The sequence below is a fragment of the Gymnoscopelus microlampas genome (genome assembly GCF_963454915.1).
Source record: "Gymnoscopelus microlampas genome assembly, chromosome: 10".
In the NCBI taxonomy this organism is placed as follows: Eukaryota; Metazoa; Chordata; class Actinopteri; order Myctophiformes; family Myctophidae; genus Gymnoscopelus; species Gymnoscopelus microlampas.
Genome location: NC_139947.1, coordinates 16,111,173 through 16,133,785, shown reverse-complemented (window position 1 = coordinate 16,133,785; position 22,613 = coordinate 16,111,173). Strand labels below are relative to the sequence as shown.

General features: G+C 41.9%; 1 protein-coding gene across 4 annotated transcripts in view; it reads left to right on the top strand.

Annotated features, from left to right (window-relative positions):
* Window positions 1-20,191, top strand: part of rap1gapa (RAP1 GTPase activating protein a) — a 73,033-nt gene extending 52,842 nt beyond the window's left edge. Inside the window, exons 7-26 of one of the 4 annotated variants that reach the window (XM_084070305.1) lie at window positions 223-414; window positions 1,709-1,812; window positions 2,353-2,431; window positions 3,102-3,155; window positions 3,271-3,354; window positions 4,625-4,725; window positions 4,997-5,126; window positions 6,818-6,973; window positions 8,348-8,419; window positions 8,527-8,613; window positions 8,849-9,007; window positions 10,872-11,006; window positions 13,487-13,564; window positions 15,086-15,195; window positions 15,507-15,641; window positions 16,565-16,703; window positions 17,295-17,415; window positions 18,982-19,105; window positions 19,733-19,781; window positions 20,102-20,191. In XM_084070305.1, coding sequence (XP_083926431.1) covers window positions 223-414; window positions 1,709-1,812; window positions 2,353-2,431; window positions 3,102-3,155; window positions 3,271-3,354; window positions 4,625-4,725; window positions 4,997-5,126; window positions 6,818-6,973; window positions 8,348-8,419; window positions 8,527-8,613; window positions 8,849-9,007; window positions 10,872-11,006; window positions 13,487-13,564; window positions 15,086-15,195; window positions 15,507-15,641; window positions 16,565-16,703; window positions 17,295-17,415; window positions 18,982-19,076 — 2,031 coding nt within the window. In that variant the 3' untranslated portion in view covers window positions 19,077-19,105; window positions 19,733-19,781; window positions 20,102-20,191. The remainder of the gene's footprint in view (window positions 1-222; window positions 415-1,708; window positions 1,813-2,352; window positions 2,432-3,101; window positions 3,156-3,270; window positions 3,355-4,624; window positions 4,726-4,996; window positions 5,127-6,817; window positions 6,974-8,347; window positions 8,420-8,526; window positions 8,614-8,848; window positions 9,008-10,871; window positions 11,007-13,486; window positions 13,565-15,085; window positions 15,196-15,506; window positions 15,642-16,564; window positions 16,704-17,294; window positions 17,416-18,981; window positions 19,106-19,732; window positions 19,782-20,101) is intronic. The other 3 variants (XM_084070307.1, XM_084070306.1, XM_084070308.1) reach the window with 3 other exon arrangements.
* The last annotated feature ends 2,422 nt before the right edge of the window (window positions 20,192-22,613 follow it).

Here is a 22,613-nt window from a genome sequence, read left to right as displayed (position 1 = left end):
ATGAAATCATTTATTCTGTCATAAAAGTCACCCTGCTCTGCTCACCTTATGACTCTGTTCTATTAAGGGTTATAATAGCAGATCTACACGCGCACAATGCATCGCACTGTGACGGGTTGTGAGCTTCTAGACCGGCTATTTTCAGGGGCCGCACACAACTAAGTATAACTCAGGCTTTATTGCCATCCCGCCAACCTTTGAATGTTCTCTATACTGGCACAGGTGCTGGGCAGAACGACCCCGTTTCCTCTCATCCTCCTGCCCCAGTTCGGAGGCTACTGGATCGAGGGGATGAACCATGAACTGGGTAACACCACGGACCCCGAGCGTCTCCGCCCCCCCTCCCCCGGCACCCGCACCAAGCTGGAGAGTAACCCCACCGCTAAGCTCTACCGCAAACACTTCCTGGGCAAGGTCAGCCTCTGTCTGCAACACACCTTGTGGCTTTAACCACTTAAACCCTCTATTCTTAGTTAAGCATACCTGGGTTATAACTGTACTTGGACCACTTTTTTCCATCTACACCAAATCTCTTCGCCAAAGATATCCGATCTACAAGCTCACAGCAACACGTTGTGAGCTTGTAGATCTTTGGTGAATTTTCTCAGTCTCACTTTGTATATTAATACTGGTAATAATATACTGTAAGATTGATTGATTGAATACTATATTAGACAGAATGTAAACAGCACAGTCAGACATTTAGACTTAAAGGATAACACAAAAAAGTCCAGGGGACTTGTTTCCATTGTGGTCCTATGACCACCATGATCTTCGTGGGGAAATTCAGCGTCGTAGCAGCAACAGCAGTAACATAGAGCTCACAGCTCAGCTTGTAGGTCATAGGCTTGTAGGTTGGCTATTTTCAGCGACAACGTAGAAATGTTTTGCAAATCAATTGCAATAACTGAATCCTGTTACAGGGACCAGCCTCGCCGTAACACTAAAGACTCAACGGATAATGAAGATGAATTGGTGCTTTGCCACCTGTTTGCACAGCAGCATCATAATGAGCAAATGGTGACTTGCTGGTACAGTAGCAGGCAAGAGCTGTGAAGTACTTTTGTTCTTGGTGAAGAATAAAAAGACTACAGTATGTCTGATTAGACTCTAAACTTTAGAGACACGCCTACTGTGAATTGGCCATTGCCTCGTATTGCCTAAATAACGTATCTTAACTTTGCACAATTTCCTTTTTGTCCGGATACCTGCATGTACGGTAGTAGAAAGGAGCTAAAAGATACATACATCAGACCGATATGGCAAAGTATGGGTGGCGCAGGGGTAAAGTACCTGCCCACCACAGCGAAGTGTAGGGTTTCTAATCCATCCGGTTTGGCCGAGCATCTATACGAACATAATTGGGTTATTTTTGTCACTGGACGTACAGACTCTCTGATTGGAATTCTGATTGGGAGGATTAGTATATAGAGGCCCTACGTCCTCCTGGTGGGGGCTCCTGACTGGCAGGAGAGCCAGTAGGGTACTACTGTACATCAGTGGAGGATTAATTGGCATAGTGACTAAATTGGGAGAAAAAAAGTCTTAAAAATAATTGACTGATATGGCAATGTAAAAGTCGATGCATCAAGGCTTTCGTTTTCATGTGTGTGTGTGTGTGTGTGTGTGTGTGCGCCTGCGTACGTGGGCATTCGTGCTGACATGTGAGTTGATATCATGATATCATGTCCTTGCTCTGTACCATCAGGAGCACTTTAATTACTACTCAGTGGACAACATCCTGGGACATCTGATCTTCTCAATGAAGTACGACGTGATTGGTGACCAGGAACACCTCCGTCTACTGCTACGGTACCACCACACGTCACATGTTGCACAACGCTTAACCCCCCCCCACACACACACACACACACACACACACACACACACACACACACACACACACACACACACACACACACACACACACACACACACACACACACACCTCTGCTTTAGATGTGCCTTCATCTGTCTTTAGCTCCATCTGTCTTCTTATCAAGGTATCATGACAAAGATGCACATTACACATTAGACTGTTTTTTTGTTTGATGTCTGACCTACAATAAAGATGGCTGATCTAGTCTCTAATCCGGTCCGCTGTCTGATTCAAATAACTTTATTGACATTCAACCAGTAGGTGTCCTACCCGACACCAGGGTCTAAATGTCTCAATTGAAGAGCAGGGAGACCTCCTCCTACCACTGCATAATGTACTACTAGTTATATTGTATTAACATACTCTACCATACAGATTGGTTCAAATAACTAAGGATTGTAGCTTTAATGGTGAAATGTTGCTTGGCCTTATTTAACTTTGAAAGCGTGATGATTGTTTTGTCATTCCATTAGGACCAAGTTGAAAACGTACCACGATGTCATCCCCATCTCCTGTCTGACTGAATTCGCCAATGTGGTTCAAATGGCCAAGGTGAGAGATTGTGTAATTTAACAAAACTGCAATATTCATTGGCTCCTGGAGGCTTCATTTTTTTCACGTACAAACTTTATTCCAACTGGGTTTGTGGATATTGTGTAGAAAGTTTCGTGCAGATTGCTCAAAATCTCAGGAGGAGATGGAATTTGACTGTTTTTCATATAATTTCAAATGGCAGAAGATCTAAGGGTCAGAGAGGTCATAGGTCAGGGATTAGGATTAAGCCAGAACTGCCAAAAGTGGGGGAAGAATAGTAATAAAACTAACAGAAACAATAGGGGTCCTACCCACTACGTGCTTGGCCCCCTAATAATTGGAACAGATTCACACAGACACCATGAAATATTGTGAGTCTATCAGCAGACATAAAAGTCAGTTCCTAGATGGATCGATCAAGCAAAATTGGGGCGCCAGAGAGCTCACGGGCTAGAACTATCCCCCAGAGGAAACTTGACAGCAATGACATGCAAATAGACACGAAAATAGGGACGCCAGGTTGAAAGATGGTTAAACTGCCACAATAGGGAATTGAACATAGCATTGACATAGCGATGACAAAGGGTTGACATACTGTAGCATTGGTGAAGGTACAGCATGCAGTGTTCCTAGTTTCAGTCTGTGTCAGAAATGTTCTTGATTTGTTTCTTTCCTTGCTGCCTCCCAGCTTGTCTGTGAAGAAGTGAATGTGGATCGTTTTTTCCCCGTTCTCTATCCAAAAGTAAGCTTCAGCTCAGAAATTATTTACTTACTGTTTGCCAAGAATCACATTACAGCAGGTCACAGTTTGTTGACTCCATATTTTTCATGACATTTTCTATTTTCTTTCTTTACAGGCTTCAAGGCTTATTGTGACCTTTGATGAACATGTGATAAACAACAATTTCAAATTTGGGGTCATCTACCAAAAATTCGGACAGGTGAGCTAATACAGGTTAAAAATTGAGACAGAAATGTCAACTGTTTATGCCTGTAAATGGAGCCGCACAGAACCGTCATTAGCCTTCTATTCCTGTATTCTGTGATAGGTGAACAAATGAGCATGTACCGTATGCCTTTATTTGCAATTTCCTAAAGAGAAGTGGATTATGTTGAGCACTAATAATGGAGTCCAGTTCCCTTTCTATGATAATCACCACACTATTGTCTACCGCACGCTAAATAGGAGGGCTGTCGAACGCGTAGTTGAGGGTCCTTGTGCCTTTGGAATGGGGACCCATGTGTGTGGAAACCCATGTCCTTGATCTCAGGAAACCTAAAGGATTTAGACTCTACTCTGGAGGCCTCACAAGGGCATGGAGGACCCTCTGGGTTCCACTTACAAAGACCCTTATACAGGAAGACCTTTATACGAGAAGACATTTATAGAAGACCTTTATACGAGACCTTTTATACGACGAGAAGAGCACTGCGTATGTGAAACAAAACAGAAAAGCATAAAGAGCAGAGGGCGGGGCCTTGCTCAGCGAACGAACATGTGTGGCCACTCCAGTTCGTGATCCCAAACTGACACACGCACACTCCAGTTCGTGATCCCAAACTGACACACGCACACACACACACACACACACACACACACACACACACACACACACACACACACACACACACACACACACACACACATACACACACACACACACACACACACACACACACGCGCACAGGCACAGGTTTTCAAAAACACTTCCGTCGCCCTTGCAAATACACCCATGCCCCACATGCAAATACGGACAAATAAACAAGGCGGTCAAACATAGATATCGTAATGTACACACACACACACACCTTCTATTTCCGCTTCGTTTTCACCTAACCGTGAGCTCCTTGGGCTCTTGTGGTACAATGCCACATCGTGACCTAAAATTACCATAATCTATGTTTATTCACCTTGTTGTTGGGACAGCGGCTGTCAATGGATGCTGAGGATACTGCTGTACCTCGCCGCAGCCTAATCTGTGTTGTGCAAATCTTACCGAAAGAAATATGCTCTGTTTGCTTTGCTCAGCAGAGATCTATTTTATTGCTTTATTTGTGCGCAGGGGTCATTATTATTTCACACTGTTTTTCAGCATACAAACTAATCATTTACGCCGATGCACAGGCAAATCCCCTAAAGCCTCTGTCTCTTTTTCATTTGTACCGCAGCTGCTCACATAAGTATTTATTAATGCCATTCTGTTGTTGCAGACAACAGAAGAGGAGGTGTTTGGCAACACTGAACAAAGTCCTGCTTTTGTAGAGTTCCTGGAGTTTCTAGGAGAGAAGATTGATCTCCACGACTTTAAAGGGTAAGGATACTTTTATGGTCAGAATGGAATGAAACCTCAAATACTGTACTAACAATAATACTTTAACAATATTCTGTACTACAATGTACTGCACCAACAATATACTGTACTACAAGTGTGTGTGTGTGTGTGTGTGTGTGTGTGTGTGTGTGTGTGTGTGTGTGTGTGTGTGTGTGTGTGTGTGTGTGTGTGTGTGTGTGTGTGTGTGTGTGTGTGTGTGTGTGTGTGTGTGTGTGTGTGTGTGTGTGTGTGTGTGCGTGCGTGCGTGTAGGTTCCGTGGAGGGTTAGATGTGACACATGGTCAAACGGGCATGGAGTCTGTCTACAGTAACTATCGCAACAAAGAGGTCATGTTCCACGTGTCTACGATGCTGCCTTACACAGAGGGAGATACACAACAGGTAGGTACTGTAGTACAACAAGTACTGTGTAAATACACCCAACCTTGAGCTTGTGGATATGCTATTTCCGCAACGTTTGCGCGACACTGTCATCCGACGACGTAGGGCATTCATTCACACAAAAAGAAACATGCACATTTTAAATATGGAGAGAGAAGGTTTCTACCCGGAAGCGACAATATGAGAGTGAGATATCTGAAGCTTCACACACACACATCAGGGACAGGTTCCCCTTCCTCCCCACAGCCACACTAACACAGATTTATCAGGACGAGCATAAAACATGCAACATCAGTACAGTATGTGCACCAACACAGACCATGTATTATCAGACTCCAGCAATGGTGAGTTTTCTGAAGAGAAGCAGCACTCCCCCTGGTGGTGTTGAGAGAAAGTGGATGGAGAATAAGAAAGCAATGTATGCATACAGCTTCTAGATACAGTATATGGTAGTTCTGTATGCATACAGCTTCTAGATACAGTATATGGTAGTTCTGTATGCATACAGCTTCTAGATTTATGGTAGTTATGTATGCATACAGCTTATAGATTTATGGTAGTTCTGTATGCATACAGCTTATAGATTTATGGTAGTTCTGTATGCATACAGCTTATAGATTTATGGCAGTTCTGTATGCATACAGCTTCTAGATTTATGGTAGTTCTGTATGTACTGTATACAGACTATACAGTAGCTGATAGATTTAGGGTAGGCCTACTGTTTGCATTTAGGGTAGTAGTGGATGCATACAGCTTATTGATTTAAGGTAGTACTGTATGCATTTATGGACTGGTAGTACTTTATGCATAAAGCTTATAGATTTTATAGATTTGCATTTAGATAGTGCCTTTATCCAAAGCGCTTTACAATGCATTTCACATTCACCCATTCCCATACATTCACACTCCGACGGCAGAGGAAACCATGCAAGGCACCAACCTGCTCGTCTTGCTCAAGGGCACTTTGACACGCAGCAGGAGGAGCCGGCCGTCACTGCCGCCAAGGTCAACTTGACCTTGATATACAGTAGGGAGGCCGACCAGTAACTCATCGGTCGCTGGTTCTATCCCCGGTTCTGACAGAAGGGTGTATTCCAGATGTAAACTGTTGACTGGAGGGTGGCTGGTACTACGGTGCATGTTCGGTTCCCACCACCAACTTTGCCAAACTGCCCTTGAGCAATGCACTGGGGCTGATCCAGTGTTCTGACACTCGCGGCAAAGATTTGAGTTACAAATGTTCGCTTTAAAAATATATGTATTGAAAGATTTGCAAAAATGTTTTAGATTTTTCTAAACTAAACTATTTTTCTAAATCTACAAGCTGTATATCTGCTATTTTTGGATGTATAAAATAATGGTTAAAGTGGTTAAAATAAAAAATGACAGATGCTTTCCCGGTCTTAATACAGTAGGTTAAGAGAATACATTTTGTTTAATTTTGTGACGTATTATCTAGGCCTAGTACAGACTGCTGGGTGACCCTGGACAACTAAGTATATCTGGTTTAAGTGATTAAATGCGTTGCATCTGTTTCCCTTAATCTCTATCATTCACCCTCATGAAAGTCGGAATTACACTCAAACCATTTAATCCTGTTTGTGCATTTAGTTGTTTTGTTTTGTGTGTGTGTGTGTGTGTGTGTATGTGTGTGTGTGTGTGTGTGTGTGTGTGTGTGTGTGTGGTTGCAGTTGCAGAGAAAGCGGCACATAGGGAACGACATCGTGGCCATCGTGTTCCAAGAGCAAAGCACTCCCTTCGTACCCGACATGATCGCCTCCAACTTCCTCCACGCCTACGTGGTCGTCCAGGCGGTCAACGCGTGCTCCGACAACGTTCTCTACAAGGTACCAACAGTGTTCTCCACTTTTCCCCCCCAGGCAATTAGACACATGAATGAGCTAGCCACAGCAAAGGATGGGAAACATCCCTACCCAAGACCATGTGATGAACAAAGCCACAAAGCTTACAACTAGAGAGAATGTGAGCACAACTCAGTCATAATAAGCAATCAAGTACTGGGTGCACGGCTCAGAAGAGTTCAAATATCAGCTAATGAATGCCAGCGCTCACGGAAGTGTCCTTCGGGTGCTTTTACTCAGATAAGGAACGCCAAATTACGAATGCTTTCGTGTTTTGCCCGTGCCATATCTGAATAAAAGTACCTGAAGGACACTTCCGTGAGCGCTGGCATTCTTTCACCTTACAGCTTCCACATTCGCCCAATGATGCTGTGAGTAAGTGGCACAGGTCACTTAACAGCTTCTGCAGGCTCATAATATGTTTACATTAGATAACAACAAGAGTAAGACCTTAGCGCACAGCACCTTCAAGCGCCTTTAAGCACTAGGACAATAGACAAAACAGTTTCTCTTTTCATGTAGTTGTGTATAATATTTTTCTCTTTTTCTTTTTTAATTACTTTTACTTTACTGTACAATGTCTGAGAGGCAGAACAACAATACATTTTACTCTTATGCAGTGTTGTGGGTAATGCACTGCATACTCTGATTACTTTTGTAATTCAAGTAATGAGTTACTTTAGTTATGGTCAAATAAGCAGTAAGTTAGGCCTACTTGTATTACCCTGTTACTTTTGTTGCCACAAATGAAAAAGAAAATCCAGACCCGTTTGCACTGTTTCTGTTTACGTCATGACAAGGCTCATGGGAGAAGGTTCCAGGTCGGTGTGTCAGTGCGCAATGTGCTGCTCAGTCAGCCAGCGAGAAGGCAGAGATTCAGAGAAGGCAGAGTGGTCACTGGTGGCCACTCCAGTACAGTCTTGTTTACTTGTAATCAAACATAATTGTAAAATGCTGTAAAGGGGATATTGCGTATGTCATTCTGTTATTAGCCTTCCGAGTTAAAGGTTATGGGCCATACAACTGTAGACTAGACTAGACCATGCGATGACAGTAGAGTCAATACATTCAAAGATAAACATACAGTAGGCCACACTCCAACCAACTCACAAGGGGTTTCGGTTAGTAGGTAATCCTATAATGTAACTAATTACTTTTTAATGGCAGTAATCTCGTAATGTAACTCCAAAGTTACTTTTAAAAGTAACGTTACCCAACACTGCTCTTACGTACCTGAACACAATATGTAAGAATAATAAGGACCACCTTTAACCTTCAGGGGAGCCGTCATTTCCTTCATTGGAGGCCATGACAGGCTGATGACATTTTGTGTTCTTGTCATCCGTTTTGTTTTTTAAGGTATCAGTGACGTCACGGGATGACGTTCCATTCTTTGGCCCCTCCCTCCCAGACCCAGCTGTCTTCAGAAAGGTAAACGTGGTAAAGCGGGCTGCTTCGTCCAAAGCGCATTTAATTAAGTCACCAAATAATTTCAGGCTCATCTCAGGTCACTTGTTTATCTGCTCTGCTCTTCTCAGGGTCCTGAATTCCATGAATTCCTCTTCACAAAGCTCATCAATGCTGAGTACGCCTGCTACAAAGCAGAAAAATTTGCCAAGTTGGAGGTAAGGTTATGAAAATATCTTTATATTTGGGCATTAGCCAAATGAGCCACAGTGTCCTTATTACGGTCATGTCATAACACAATATGCAAACATTTGGCGAAAATAGACGATCTACAAACTCACAAAGCACGATGTGTTGTGAGCTTGTAGATCAGCTATTTTCACTATTTAACATACAAAAAAGTACAGGGTTTAAGTGGTTTAAGTTTAGTGTGTGTGCGTGTGTGCATATCAGGAGCGAACTCGGACAGCCTTGCTGGAGACGCTGTATGAGGAGCTCCACATGAACAGCCAGGCCATGATGGGCCTGGGAGGGGACGAGGACAAGATGGAGAACGGGAGTGGAGTAGGAGGAGGAGGTGGAGGAGGAGTAGGCTTCTTTGAGTCATTCAAGGTAACTGTTACAGGAGCTGCGTGCGATTCCAGGGGCTTCCCTCTGGTGTCAGGGATGTTTCTTTGATGCCAGGGACTTTCTCTCTAACGATAGAGACTTCTCTCCAATGCCAGGGGCTTCTCTCTGATGCTATGGACTTCTCTCTAATCATAGAGACTTCTCTGTGATGCTAGGGGCTTATCTGCGATGGCCTCGTCAAATATTTAGTACCAGCGCAAGCAATTAGCGCACAGAAATCTGGGAAGTCGACATGGTATTAACAAGCTGAATAACAAACAGCAAGTCTGTTGCACACATTGATTTATTATACTTGGTTCATAAATTATAATGTCATTATCAAATCAGCGTGTTCCATAATTCGATAGAGTTATTTACCTCTAGAACACAAACTTCTGTTAGCCAAACCCCGCCTCACATACTAGACTAGAAAGGGTAAAAAAAAAAACTCATTTAGGGAACACCCTTAATAGGGAAAACCCTGAAAGGAAGTTCTACCTATTTTCTACTAGTCTAGGTTAAACTTTAATGTACTGTAAGTAAAGTCACATGCTATTTGTGGGCCCCACCATCTAGAATAGGTGGTAGTATTGAGAGCTGTTTTTGTGTGATCGGCTCGATCTATTTTTTGTTTTGTGACTGTAAAAGGTTTGTTCATTGGGGTAAAAACCGAGCTGCATTTTTTCCATCGACAAATCAAACTCTTTCAGAACATAATGTGAATATAATTAGAATGTTTATGTAGAAACATTCTCTAACGGGTCTCTTTAATTTTCTTTCTGAAGAGGGTTCTCCTCTCTGACATGCCACGTGCTGGCTGCCAGAGGCTCTATCAGTCTGTATATAACACCTTTGAAGGCGCTGTTGCTCTGTGCTGTTGTGCTGCTGGCTTTCAAACCATCAGCTTCTGTGTTGTGTCGGGTTGCATTGCGTTGTGCTGTGTTTTGTTGCAATGTGTTGTGTTGTGTTGTGTTGTATTTGTTGTGTTGTGTTTGTTCTGTTGTGTTGTTCTGGTTCTTGCATGCCCTGCCCTCTAGTGTTGAGATGCTGCAGACCTGTGTGTGTGTGTGCGTGCGTGCGTGCGTTTGCGTGCGCGTGTGTGCGACAATCTCATCCTCCCATGTCAAATGGAGTCATGTTATGGATGGATGAATGAATGGATGGATGATGGATTCCTCTCTTCCCTCTGCGTGGAGGTGGTGGGTTTACATGGTTTAGAGTCGGTGAGGGCAGACATCCATAAGCCCCTTGGTCGTTTGTCTTCTTCCCTGTCTTTCTTCCACCCACTCAGACACATTGACTCATCTGAGTCACACCCCCGGGTGCTACCACCACCACGCTCGACAAAGCTTCTCTGCTTCCACCTTGGCGTCTATGGGACTCATTATAGCTGCCACGTCAGCGCTCTCTCCCTGTGGTCCGTGGGACGCAAGGTTGTTATAGTCTTGAATGTTTCATTAGTTTTATTTCAATACATTTATTTATTTGTTTGTTTATTTAGTTATTTATTTAGTTATTTATGTGAGCGTTTGAGTTTTTTATGATAACACATTTTAAAGGCTCCGTTTTAGGTAACCTTTTTGTTTTTGTTGAAAATACCGGGTCAATTATTATTCATATTGTAATTATTATTACAATATGGACAAATATTAAAACTAAGGACATTTTCTCTTTGAATTAGTTTTTGTAAAACACTTTTTTTTGGAAAGGTAACAAAAATGTTACCGCATTTAATTAACTATAACAACCGTGGTCCATGGTCCATGTTCAGGGACCCCCCCACCCCATCCCAAGACCTCCTGTGCCGCAGTACAAAGCAGTGCTGCGGGGTCAGTGCCGTCTCAACGTGTATCCTCTCTCTCTGTAGCGGGTCATCCGTGGCAGAAGCCAGTCTATGGACACCATGGGGCTCACTTTCAAGAAGCCACACACTGTCTCCACTAGTGTCAGCGGAGGCTTTAACCACAACGGCACCGCAGAGAGCCCCAAGTTCCCAGGGATAGTAAGTACTGTACAGCCCCCAACTGCTCTCTATAGGGGGAGGCGAGCCCTCCTAAACTCTGCCTCCATCATATAACCCGCCCCCTTCCCCTTCACACGCCTGCCTGCGGGTATGTTCACACTAGCCGGCTTTTCTCATTAAACCCTTGTGAGAGATGACCAAAAGGCGACCACATAGGGGGCCTCAAAGCCAGTCAGCTTTCCAATCGTGACTGTACATGAATGCAGAGCAGTTCATGCGAGCTCTCTTCGCCCCACATCGGACTGCCACCAGCGTCCCTCCTCCTCTCCTGCCTAACAAAAACAGTATATTAAAAGTTAAACCTATCCTAACATAATTATTCGCTATATGAATTGTATTTTCTTAAAGGAAGAACTATTAATAAATGCTGATTCACCAATAAAAAGCGGTTTGTGGTCGAGCAGGCCAGCAGCAACGACCGAGGAACACAGTCGGTGTCTGTCTGACAGCTTGTCTATAAAAGATTGATACATTTCCGGCGATATACTGTGTGCCATGCAGTTGCTCAATGAATAATTCAACATCTGCACCTACAAGTTTAAAACTTTGTCATCAATAATTGGAACAATGTTATTCTGAAGTCTGTTTATGTATTATTGCACAACGGTGTAATAAACCTTTTTCACGTTTTTCATTTCTTCATTTTCAGCAGAAAAGCGCCATAGGCATTCTTCATTAATTAAAGACGGCTAGTGTGAACACACCCTACTGCACTAACCCCTCACAGAGACACTAGATTACGTTAGACCGCTGATTGTCAAAGTGGAGGCTGCGGCCAAGAGTACCAATTGGAAAATGGAGGGAAAAAAAAGCTATTTTCTGGGTTCTTATTCAAAAGCCGTTTTGCAATAGGGGAGGCCGCAGCCAGAGGCTATTAGGGGGTCCTTGGCATGGAAACGTTTGGGATCCTTCCCTGCATTAGAAGGTTCTTGCTGTCTGCCACTACAACAGGAGACTGAACACTCACTCACTGACTCACTCACAGCCCTTGCAATGGTTGAATACTTGCCGTAGATGAAGTGAATTGACTTGGATCCATGCTGCATCTAACATCGACCTTGCATCATTTCCATGTTTGCAAAATCCAGTGCACCTGCATTCTGTATGAATACTGTATGTGCCTGCATTAAAGATTACACTATGACTACAGCGATTTGCGCGTGTGTGTATGTGCGTGTGTGTGTGTGTGTGTGTGTGTGTGTGTGTGTGTTTGTGTTCGCATGCCAGCTGAAGCTTGTGCTTGTCCATATTTGACACCAAAAATATACTGTTGATACATATACATCTATATACATCTACAGTATATACATCTATATATATGTGTGTATATATATATATATATATAACACACACACATACACACGCACACGCATACACGCACACACACACACACACACACACACACACACACACACACACACACACACACACACACACACAGTGTCTAAAGACTATGAATGGGCTTGTCTGTTATAGACAATCTCACACAATGTATGTTTATATGAGGTAAGTATCATTTGTGTTTTGTATCATTTTGGAGATTGTATCATTTTGGATGATATTTTCAGTGATCTATGCTCAATGATCTGTATGGCTATTTGAAAATGTATTTTGCTTATCATAAGTGATTCACTTAATTCTTCAATCATGTACTTAGTAGTCACAGTTTTCAACGGGGCGTTTGTGCTTTCATTAAAAACAATATTATTTTTGATGGACACTGCTCAGCTTAGAAATATCACAAATAAATAGGATATGCTGTGAATATCCTTTAAAAATGGACTAATCAACATTATTAACCAACTGGTATGTGACTGTACTTGAGGCTTGCTTCTCGTCTATAACCCTGTCTTAATGTGTTGTTCTATCTAAACCTGATGTATAATGTATGATGTTCTCTGTTGTTGAAGCTTTACTCCTTTTCACCCTGATTCTCACAGGCTTACTATCTCTCCCTCTCTCCCAGTCCCCCCCCCCCCACCTTTCTCTCAAATGTATCTCTCTCTTTCTCTCCCTCCCCCTCTATCTATGTCTCTCCACCCCCTCTCTTTCTCTCTCTCTCTCTCTCTCTCTCTCTCTCTCTCTCTCTCTCTCTCTCCCCTCTATCCCTATCTCTCTCCCTCTCTCTCCCTCTCTCTCCCGCTCCCCCTGTCTCCTTAATCCCCCTCCCCCCCCCCCTCTCTCTCTCTCTCTCTCTCTCTCTCTCTCTCTCATATTCAGCTGGCTGTTTAACACCCGTGGTGCCAACATATCCCTCTATCGTTGATGTTGCTACGTAGCCTCCAGCTAACATGTGCTTCCTGTTCTGTTTTCAAACCAACATAACTTTAACTGCACGGAGAGACTCACACTGTGTTTTTTTTTTTATCTTCTCTTCTCCCCCTCATTATCTTCTTTTACCCACACTCTCTCTCTCCCTCCCTCCTCCTCTCCCTGCTCCTCTCCCTGTGTGACTCAAGTCATTACTCGTCCCAGGCAAAAGCCCCAGTAAATATGGACGCCGAGGCAGCGCCATAGGGATAGGAACAATAGAAGAGGTTCAAGTCTTAAGTCTTAATTCTAACTACTCACTATCTTGTCACTGTCGGGCAGAAAGCCCTATATCTCCATATTTCATCTTTTTATAGATTTGTTTTCATAAATTCATACATTTTATACTTAATTGTGTCAACATTTAGATTTTTTTATTTTATGTTATGATATGCCCAAAATATGGGGTGCCTGGTTGACAGAGGTTAAGTCTGTCTGTGGGTTTTATAAATATTTAAACAATGGCAAGTATTAATAATAACTACCGTACATTGGATCCGCTGGAACACAGGTTCTTATTTTCCATTTCCTGAAAAGTTACGGTTTTGGACATAAAGGTTTCCACCCGACAGCGACGATATATACTGTACTCCTTCCTCTGCATGATTAAACCACTTCTCTCTGTATCAGGGCTGATGCATTCCAGCCCTGGATATCCCTTGCCTAATCAATAACAGCGTGCATAATGCGCTGGAGACTAATCATGTCTGTCTGTGATGGAAGGTCTACAATTTAGTCCATCGTTTCAGTTTCACATGAATTGATTGATTTTATAATTACCAAATCCTGTGATTTTACATCACCAATCACCACATTGAAATCATTTTCTTTCCACACTGTCCTATCTGCTTTGTTGCGTTATTGTTATTGTCTGTTGTCTGCCGTGTGATTTACTGTACATGGTTCCATATCCAATTTTCTGTTTAGTTAAAAAATGATGAAGAAACAAAAAGAAAAATAATTCTCCTCCTGGTCTTTGAAGCCACATTAGATAAAAGGCTTCTTCTTTTTTTTTTACCCCATCCTTATTTTGAGGGCTTACAAAGACAGACTGAATGAACAAAGCGTTCGCTCAGAAAGCACATTTTAATGGTAAGCCCCGGGGCTGGCCTGCCTGCCTCTGCTGCTCTGATAGAAACACTGGCATTGAGGCTTGACATTAAGCCTTTATAACCCCATATTTTAGTATTCTGTTATCAAGCAATGACTTCAAGTCAGTGCCTGCGCTCTGTGCCCTTACAATTCATTGTTACATAAGATGCTGTAGAATAAATCATCTTGTCTTTCTTTTGCCATAACATTTTTTAAGTATATTTGAAATCAATTTCAAATGTATTTATGTATTTGAAATTCGATTTGAATTCTGGACAGATTTCTACAATAAACCCTAGCATTCCTATTGTAAGCTTGTCATTATATACGAATGTTGAACTCCAGCATCCACATTCTGGGAGGGAACATTAGCCCAAAATAGCAGATCTACAAGCTCACAACATGTCGCAATGTGACGTTTTGTAAGCTTTTGTGAGAATTTGGTGTCGAGGGGAAAAAGTTAAGTACAGTAAGTAACTCAGGCCCGTTTTATTAAGAATAGAGGGTTTAAATGGTTATGTGGTTAAGACATAAACAAACAAAGACAAATGCGTAAATAAGAGTTATAGAACATAAAGTGACATTACTCAGAAATGTTCTAGTGGTCTCTGTGGTATAATTGTGATGCTGAAGGTCTGTAATATGTTCCCTGGCAGTCTCTAATCATTCCTGGGAAAAGCCCGACCAGGAAGAAGTCTGGACCGTTCAGCTCTAGACGGAGCAGTGCTATCGGCATTGAGAACATTCAGGAAGTTCAAGAGAGGAGGTGAGATGCTACCAGAAATGTCAGGAATAGTTTTTATTTATTTATATGTATATACTTTGATCGTTCTGTGGAAATGCAAAATAGTAGCTGACATGTCAGATAAAGAATCTCTCTAAGTATAGGCATTTGGAAATACACAGTATCTGAATTTCAAAGTGTATTGCCTTTTAACGACTTTCAACCTGGGCAACCTATTTTGGGGATGTCATTATAAGTATAAAATAGTGCTAAAAAGTGGTCAATAGTTGCGAATAACATTCCATTTAACTACATGGCTATTTTTCTCTCTATGTTTGCTGGTTCCTGTACAGTGCAACGTACATCAGTAAAGAGTGCTTGCCTAGCACAATGAAAACCCCAGACAGCGGACATGTTTCTCAGGACCCCAAATCTGAGAACTCATCCAACCAGAGCTCTCCTGAAGTGCTCACCACCACCAAGAACAGGTAAGATGATCACATCAACATTTAAAAACGTTATTATAAAGCACTGGGTTATGTTCAGCTAACCACCATGAAATCAAGCATGGCGGTGGTTGGGTCCAATATTTAGTTGAGTGACCATGGAGATAAAGAATGGAGCTGTGTTCACGTTCACTCTCCCATTGGGATTAATAGACGCCGACCTAATTCCGGTCTCCGAAAGAGGCGGCCACCTACGTCACTCAGATACGGGTAAACCGGAGATGGCAGGTCTTGCTTTCCCACAGTATTTGCCTGGTGTGTAGGTCTTCTCAGAGGATGTAGTTCTTATCAGGATGTAGTTCTCATCAGAATGGTTTAACCCAGGATGTAGTTCTTATCAGGATGTAGTTCTCATCAGAATGGTTTAACCCAGAATGTAGTTCTTATCAGGATGTAGTTCTCATCAGAATGGTTTAACCCAGGATGTAGTTCTCATCAGAATGCTTTAACCCAGGATGTAGTTTTCATCAGAATGGTTTAACCCAGGATGTAGTTCTCATCAGAATGGTTTAACCCGGATGTAGTTGTCATCAGAATGGTTTAACCCAGGATGTAGTTCTCATCAGAATGGTTTAACCCGAATGTAGTTCTCATCAGAATGGTTTAACCCAGGATGTAGTTCTCATCAGAATGGTTTAACCCGGATGTAGTTCTCATCAGAATGGTTTAACCCAGGATGTAGTTCTCATCAGAATGGTTTAACCCAGGATGTAGTTCTCATCAGAATGGTTTAACCCGAATGTAGTTCTCATCAGAATGGTTTAACCCAGGATGTAGTTCTCATCAGAATGGTTTAACCCGGATGTAGTTCTCATCAGAATGGTTTAACCCAGGATGTAGTTCTCATCAGAATGGTTTAACCCAGGGTGTAGTTCTCCATCAGAATGGTTTAACCCAGGATGTAGTTCTTCTCATCTCGTTGGCAGGACCCCGTCCATCCCTGAAGGTCACGACCTCTCCCGCTCGTCCTCCAATGCTAGCAGCTTCGCCAGCGTGGTGGAGGAGAACGAGACGGAGGCCACGGAGGACTATGACACTGGCATGGTGAGGAGAGTGTGTGTGTTCGAGCTGGCCTGAATTTATGCATTTACTATAGGCTTTGAACATGAAGTGATATTAGCGAACAAACTTTTTTGTTGTTGTTCCCAGAAGTTTTTAAGAAGTTGGACGCAGGTTATTCCAATACAAATCTGACTGGAATCTCCCTTTTTCTCTGAGATCTATTACCTCTTGGTTACCTCTTCAGGATTTATTTTCGCATTCCTAAAACAACCTGTTTATGCTTTTAAATATATTAGTTTTTCTGCTATTGTGTCTATATGACCCCCTTGAAAATTAGATGCTACATCTCAGTTTCTGAGCAGATTTTGATCATGTACTGTCTTTCAGTATACATTTGTTTTTATATTTTGCCAACCGTTTTAATAGGCAGGGGAATTACCAGGGACCTCAAAATTTGATTCGATTTTATTACGATTCTTAGAATTTTCACTTGTATTGATCAGCATCAAAAGTTTATAAAAATATAAATTGGCTACTTTTACAATTTAGATCATTTCAGTATTAAGAACAAATGCAACATTTGTTCTTCAAATACACACACACGCACACTCACACTCTCAACTCTTTCCCCAGGAAAGCTTGTCATCTGCTGGGACGCCCCACAAGAGAGACTCCTTCACATACAGCACCTGGCTGGATGACAGCATGAGCAACACCAGCAACACCAGTCAGACCAGTCACAGCAGCTCCCCAGGTACGAGACAGGGACCTTTGAAAGTCCAGACCAGGTCAGCCCTGGGCTAACAGACCCATAAGCCCTGGGATAACGGAGCCCTAAAGCCAGGGTTAACAGAGCCCTGAGCCCTGGACTAACAGAGCTGTAAGGCCTGGTCTAACAGAGCCCTAAACCCTGGGTTAACAGAGCTATAAGCCTGGGACTAACAGAGGGCTTAACCCAGGGTTAAAGGAACAGTATGACCTTTTCAACATCATATCCACATACGTATGGGTCCTCACTCAGTAATGCTCACGATGGGACAGAGTCATTTCTGTCTAAATGCTCTGTGTCTCAGGGGTGGATGTGCCTAGCGATGACATCATTGGTGGTCATTTAAAATTGTATTATTTTTTGAGTGGTGCTAACCACTCCTATATCTGACTTTGTCCGTGTGTCCGTATGTATGTATGTCCAATAAACAAACATTGATGACGACATCAATACGGGGCTCATCAAAAGCACCACTCTCTTCACACAGGGTGTGATTTTTATTTTATTGATGCAAGAAAACAGCTTTATTCTTCTATGCTTCTATTTCAGCATGCTAACTTTGCAGGAAGAAAATGGTTGTAGTTTCCTTTAGCTTGAAATCCCCACCGATGATGTCCTTGGTTGGCAGGTTTCTGTCCACATCTCACCTCTGAGACACAGGGCAAGTAGACAGAAAAATGGGTGAAGTGCTCCTTTAAGCATAGTGTGAAAAGGTCAGCACTCTGCACTGCAGCTATAGAGAGTTTGAGAACAAGGTAGTGGAATTCAGGCTATTTAATGATGAATAAAAAACAAGAAAAAACAGGCGCTCACTGGAGACTATAAAAAGTAACTATAGTAAATAGTGTCAATGGTGCTCACGGATCAAACGGGATCAAAACATGTGAAAAAAACAGCAGATGATCCGGGCACTCAGGACAGCCTTTATTTATTAAAAGGCAACAGCCAACATGTTTCGACCTAGGAAGGTCTTCATCAGGGCGAAAGGTGATGAAGACCTTCCGAGGTTGAAACATGTTGGCAGTTGCCTTTTGATAAATAACGCCTGTTCCTCTTTTTGAGTGCCCGGATCGTCTGTTGTTTTTTCACATATTTAATGAGGAAGATGACCTTCCCCGGGTTCTTTAGAAATACACAGCAAAACACAAGATGAGAGATTGTATTGCCATTCTTCCATTCTGAACATACAGTACAAGATTGTTCTCAGAAGGTCTGGCCACAGATGAGCCAAGATGTAAAAATTGCCTTCATGATCATTGTGCTGAAGAGATGCAGAAGAATATTGTCGGCAGAAACCTTGTATCTCCATCTTTAAACTCTTTGTTATTTACGTAACTTTTTGCCCTCCTTGAAAAAGTTTCAACGTGAAAGTTTGTCTGTGGGTTTTATAAATATTCTACCAAGGAAAGTATTAACAAGAGCTTGTGAATAGATAACTACATTGGATCCCTTGGAACATAGGTATTTTTTCCCATTTCCTGTAAAGGAAACAGTTCCTGGCATACAAGGTTTCCACCCGACAACGAGAATATTTATGTTGGTCTCCTGCAGGGCCTGGTAAACCTGATGGAGGTAAAGGAAGCGAGATCCGTATCAAACTGGAACGGCCACATGACCACCAGTCGTCATCGGTGAGTGAAGACTGAAATCATACGTCCCTCGCTCGAAATTAAAGGTGCAGTAAGTGATATAATTAAAGTGTTAAATAGCTCTATATTCTGATAGTAATCATTGTTATAGAGTGTTGGTTCAGTAATCCCCATCTCTCCAGCTCTTAAGGAAACAAAGCAAAGCATTTTCAGGTTGCGATACCAAATTTATAGGAGAGAGAACTCGTACAGTATGCTGATAAACACGTGAATTAGAAGTGATGACACAAAGAAATGAGACAAATTTTAAACTGGAACACAAATTAAAGCTGATAAATGGGTACTATCTCCTGATTGGATGACATTGGCAACCCACCTGGAAATGTATTGTGTACTGTTTATTAGAGAGCGAAGAAATGGGGTGACCCCTGTTACTGTATAGCAGTGCAAAACGTTTTGTTTTAACACAACTCCTATGTCAATCCTGTACCCTACATTGAAATCACTGATGACTGGATGTTCTGCATTAATTCTCAAAGTACATGACAGGTGTTACTGTACTATGTCTGTGCTGTACATGTATTAATGTATGAGGACTGTACCATGCTGACACTGTGCTCCTGCATGGCTTCTGTTTTGTTGTGTTGTGTTGTGTTGATGTTGGTTCTGCTCTGTTTTGTCCTTTCTTGCTCTCTGTACATCTGTGTGTCCAGAACTGTTAGCTCCACCCACCATGGCTGTATCTTGGACCTCCATCTTCAGGTCAGCCCCCCCCTCTTTCTCTCTCTCCCCCTCTCTCTCTCACTCACTCACTATTTCTCTCTCTCTCCCTATATTATGTATGTACCATCAGTTATTCCCAGTAAAGATGTAGGCTACCATCATACATTTTTAAGATTACAATGGAATAAACCAAGTCTAGTATATTATATCATCACATGATGATAATGTCATAATATATAACAGTGATGTTGCAGAGTGATGAACACCCATCTATATCTACAAATATAGATCCTATTTTACAGTGTTTCCTGGTGTTTAGGCCTAAAATGTCTTAACGACATGCGTCTTTTTCCCCAAAGCATTCCCATAAGTCACAATCCTCCCGGGAGATGAGACGAGTGCAGGCGTTCGCCGTGACCAATGATGAGGAAGAGGAGGTGGAGCCTGGCCAGTCTGCTGGTCAGTGACTGGTCAGTGAGGCCAGGGGGAGGAGCCTGGAAAAAACACATCCTGAGGAATCAGCTTTTGCATAGCGTTGTTTCATCTGTTCGTACACATGCTGTACTGACCATAACGACTATAGGGGGAGGACCCAGAGTGTGACGAAAGAGCAAAATGGCCACCGTGTGAATATTGTCAATTGCCTGTTTTGCTTCTTTTGACCGATGTTTGTTTCAAAAGCACACTTTTTAATCTACAGAGTAAATAGTTTTATTTGTTCTAAAAGGCTGTTACGTTGGTTCGTTTCGTCTTGTTGAAGCCTAGATGTGTTGTTCAAACAGGGTAAAGACAGTGCCATTGCTAGAGATTGTGAGAAGGAGATTGCTGACACCTGCAGTGCTTACAGATTCTTTATTCTTAAATCCTGTTTACCAAATGAACATTAGGATTTGGGGTAAATTGATATCTGCAATGCATTAAAAAAAATAACCAAATACAAAAATGTATGATTTCCAGCAAAGCATCAATTGTGATTGATAGTGTTTATGTTGGATGCTGTTAAATGTGATAGTCAGCTTTTTTTGGGGGGTTAAGTGATTGTAATTAGTTTGTTAGCAATAGATTCATTCAAAACATGATTTATTTAGTCCTACTGTACTGTATTGCTACAGTTTCCAGACAAGGACTCTCAGCCTCGACAATATTCAACTGACGTCTAACCTAATGGTAGTCTTGTGTAGCAAGAAGATCGGGGCTCTCCTTCTACCGATACCTCTGGTGATATCTAAATTCATTGTACAGGTAGTTTAAAAAAAACTTGCCTAGTCTCTCAAGACAGACCAGATTAGTCGAAATATATCTAGCTTTCGGCTTAGCAGATAAGGAAATTCCAAAGATATTTTAAAATATATTTTTGTGAACAGAAATGACAAGCAGATGACAGCTTCATGTCGCAACCGTTTTGCGAGGCGCAGTTACAGACTCTGCAGCGTTCGGAAACTGAGTCAGGGTTGTCTAGTTGAGAGACTAAAGGCTTTCCGAACTATAGTTCTGAGAGTCAGGACATCAGGAGGTGCACGGGTAGCGAGGAAAGGTTCGGAGACCGCCTTTTCGAAGCTCGGAATAACGTCAATTTGTAGTCATTATATCACCTCCCTTTTCCGAAGAAACGTTCGGACTTCGGAAGGCGTATGTACAGTACTGTATGTGTTGCGCTTAAGAGTTGTCTGGTTGAGAGACTAATCTCTAATTGTTTAGTTATTACTTGAACTATCGTAATTGTTTCCACTGGGTGGACAATTGAGAGATTAAAAAAATTGGCAGAATGAACAAATGCCAAGACTTAAGGGTGGACCTTCCTAGTGCGACGGTAATATGATTTGTTTTCAAAGCAGTGGGCATACATTTGTCTGCCGCGGTTGTCTCCGCTGTTTCTGTACTTTGAAGGAATTTAGATGTCACCAGATGTTCAGTCAGCAGAGATCTCCACTCGTGTGGTGACGAATGTGAGACTAACCTAATGGTACTGTAAATGGTGCATTTACTGTAGCGCTTTTATCCACAGTGCTTTCCAATGTGCGTTACATTCACCCATTCACACACACATTCACACACCGATAGGGGTGCAATAGTTAATCAAACTAATCGATTGAATTGATAATAAAACAATATCGATAATGTAATAAAATAATCGATTAATAATCAACCCATATTTTGTGCCTATCATTATAGGCAAAAACTAAATGTAATCAAAAATAATAATAGTGAAAATAGCCAATCTACAAATGTCGCATCATGACTGCTATTTTAACTATTTTTGCACGAGACCGTTGTACGACGAAGTGGAAAATAACGCGTGGTTAATCGATTCGTTGCTATATAAAATGTTTGTATAACATTTAAAAAACACGCCTTTCTATTATTCGATTAAAGATAAAAATAATGGATAGTTGCAGCCACACTGATTCAACGCACCAACCTGCTCATTCACCTCATACTGTATGTCCAAATGTATCATGATGAGTGAATTGACATGGCCTTAAAACGTAATGAACATGCAATTTATTCACCACTCAGACCCTTTTTTTCATGTCCTAGTCATAATGTCATAGATGGCCTAGAGCCGGTAATGGGATGGCAGTATTAAATGAACTGTACAAATTGTATTTAACACAGTTTTTAAGCACACAACCATAGTCAGAAAAAGCTTTGCACTTTCAAAGCATTTTAACATGGCGATGTAACGCAGTTGCTATTTGCCACTTTCTTTTCACTCTTATCTACCAGAAAAACTTTATATGGATTTATTCATCGATAATTGATGTAATTGTTTTGTCCATTTTCATTTGTTGGTGTTATGACCAACCTCTGTCCATCATGTTCTCTTTTGCTGACATACGTTTGTATTTATTGATTTGTTTTGTGTTGGAG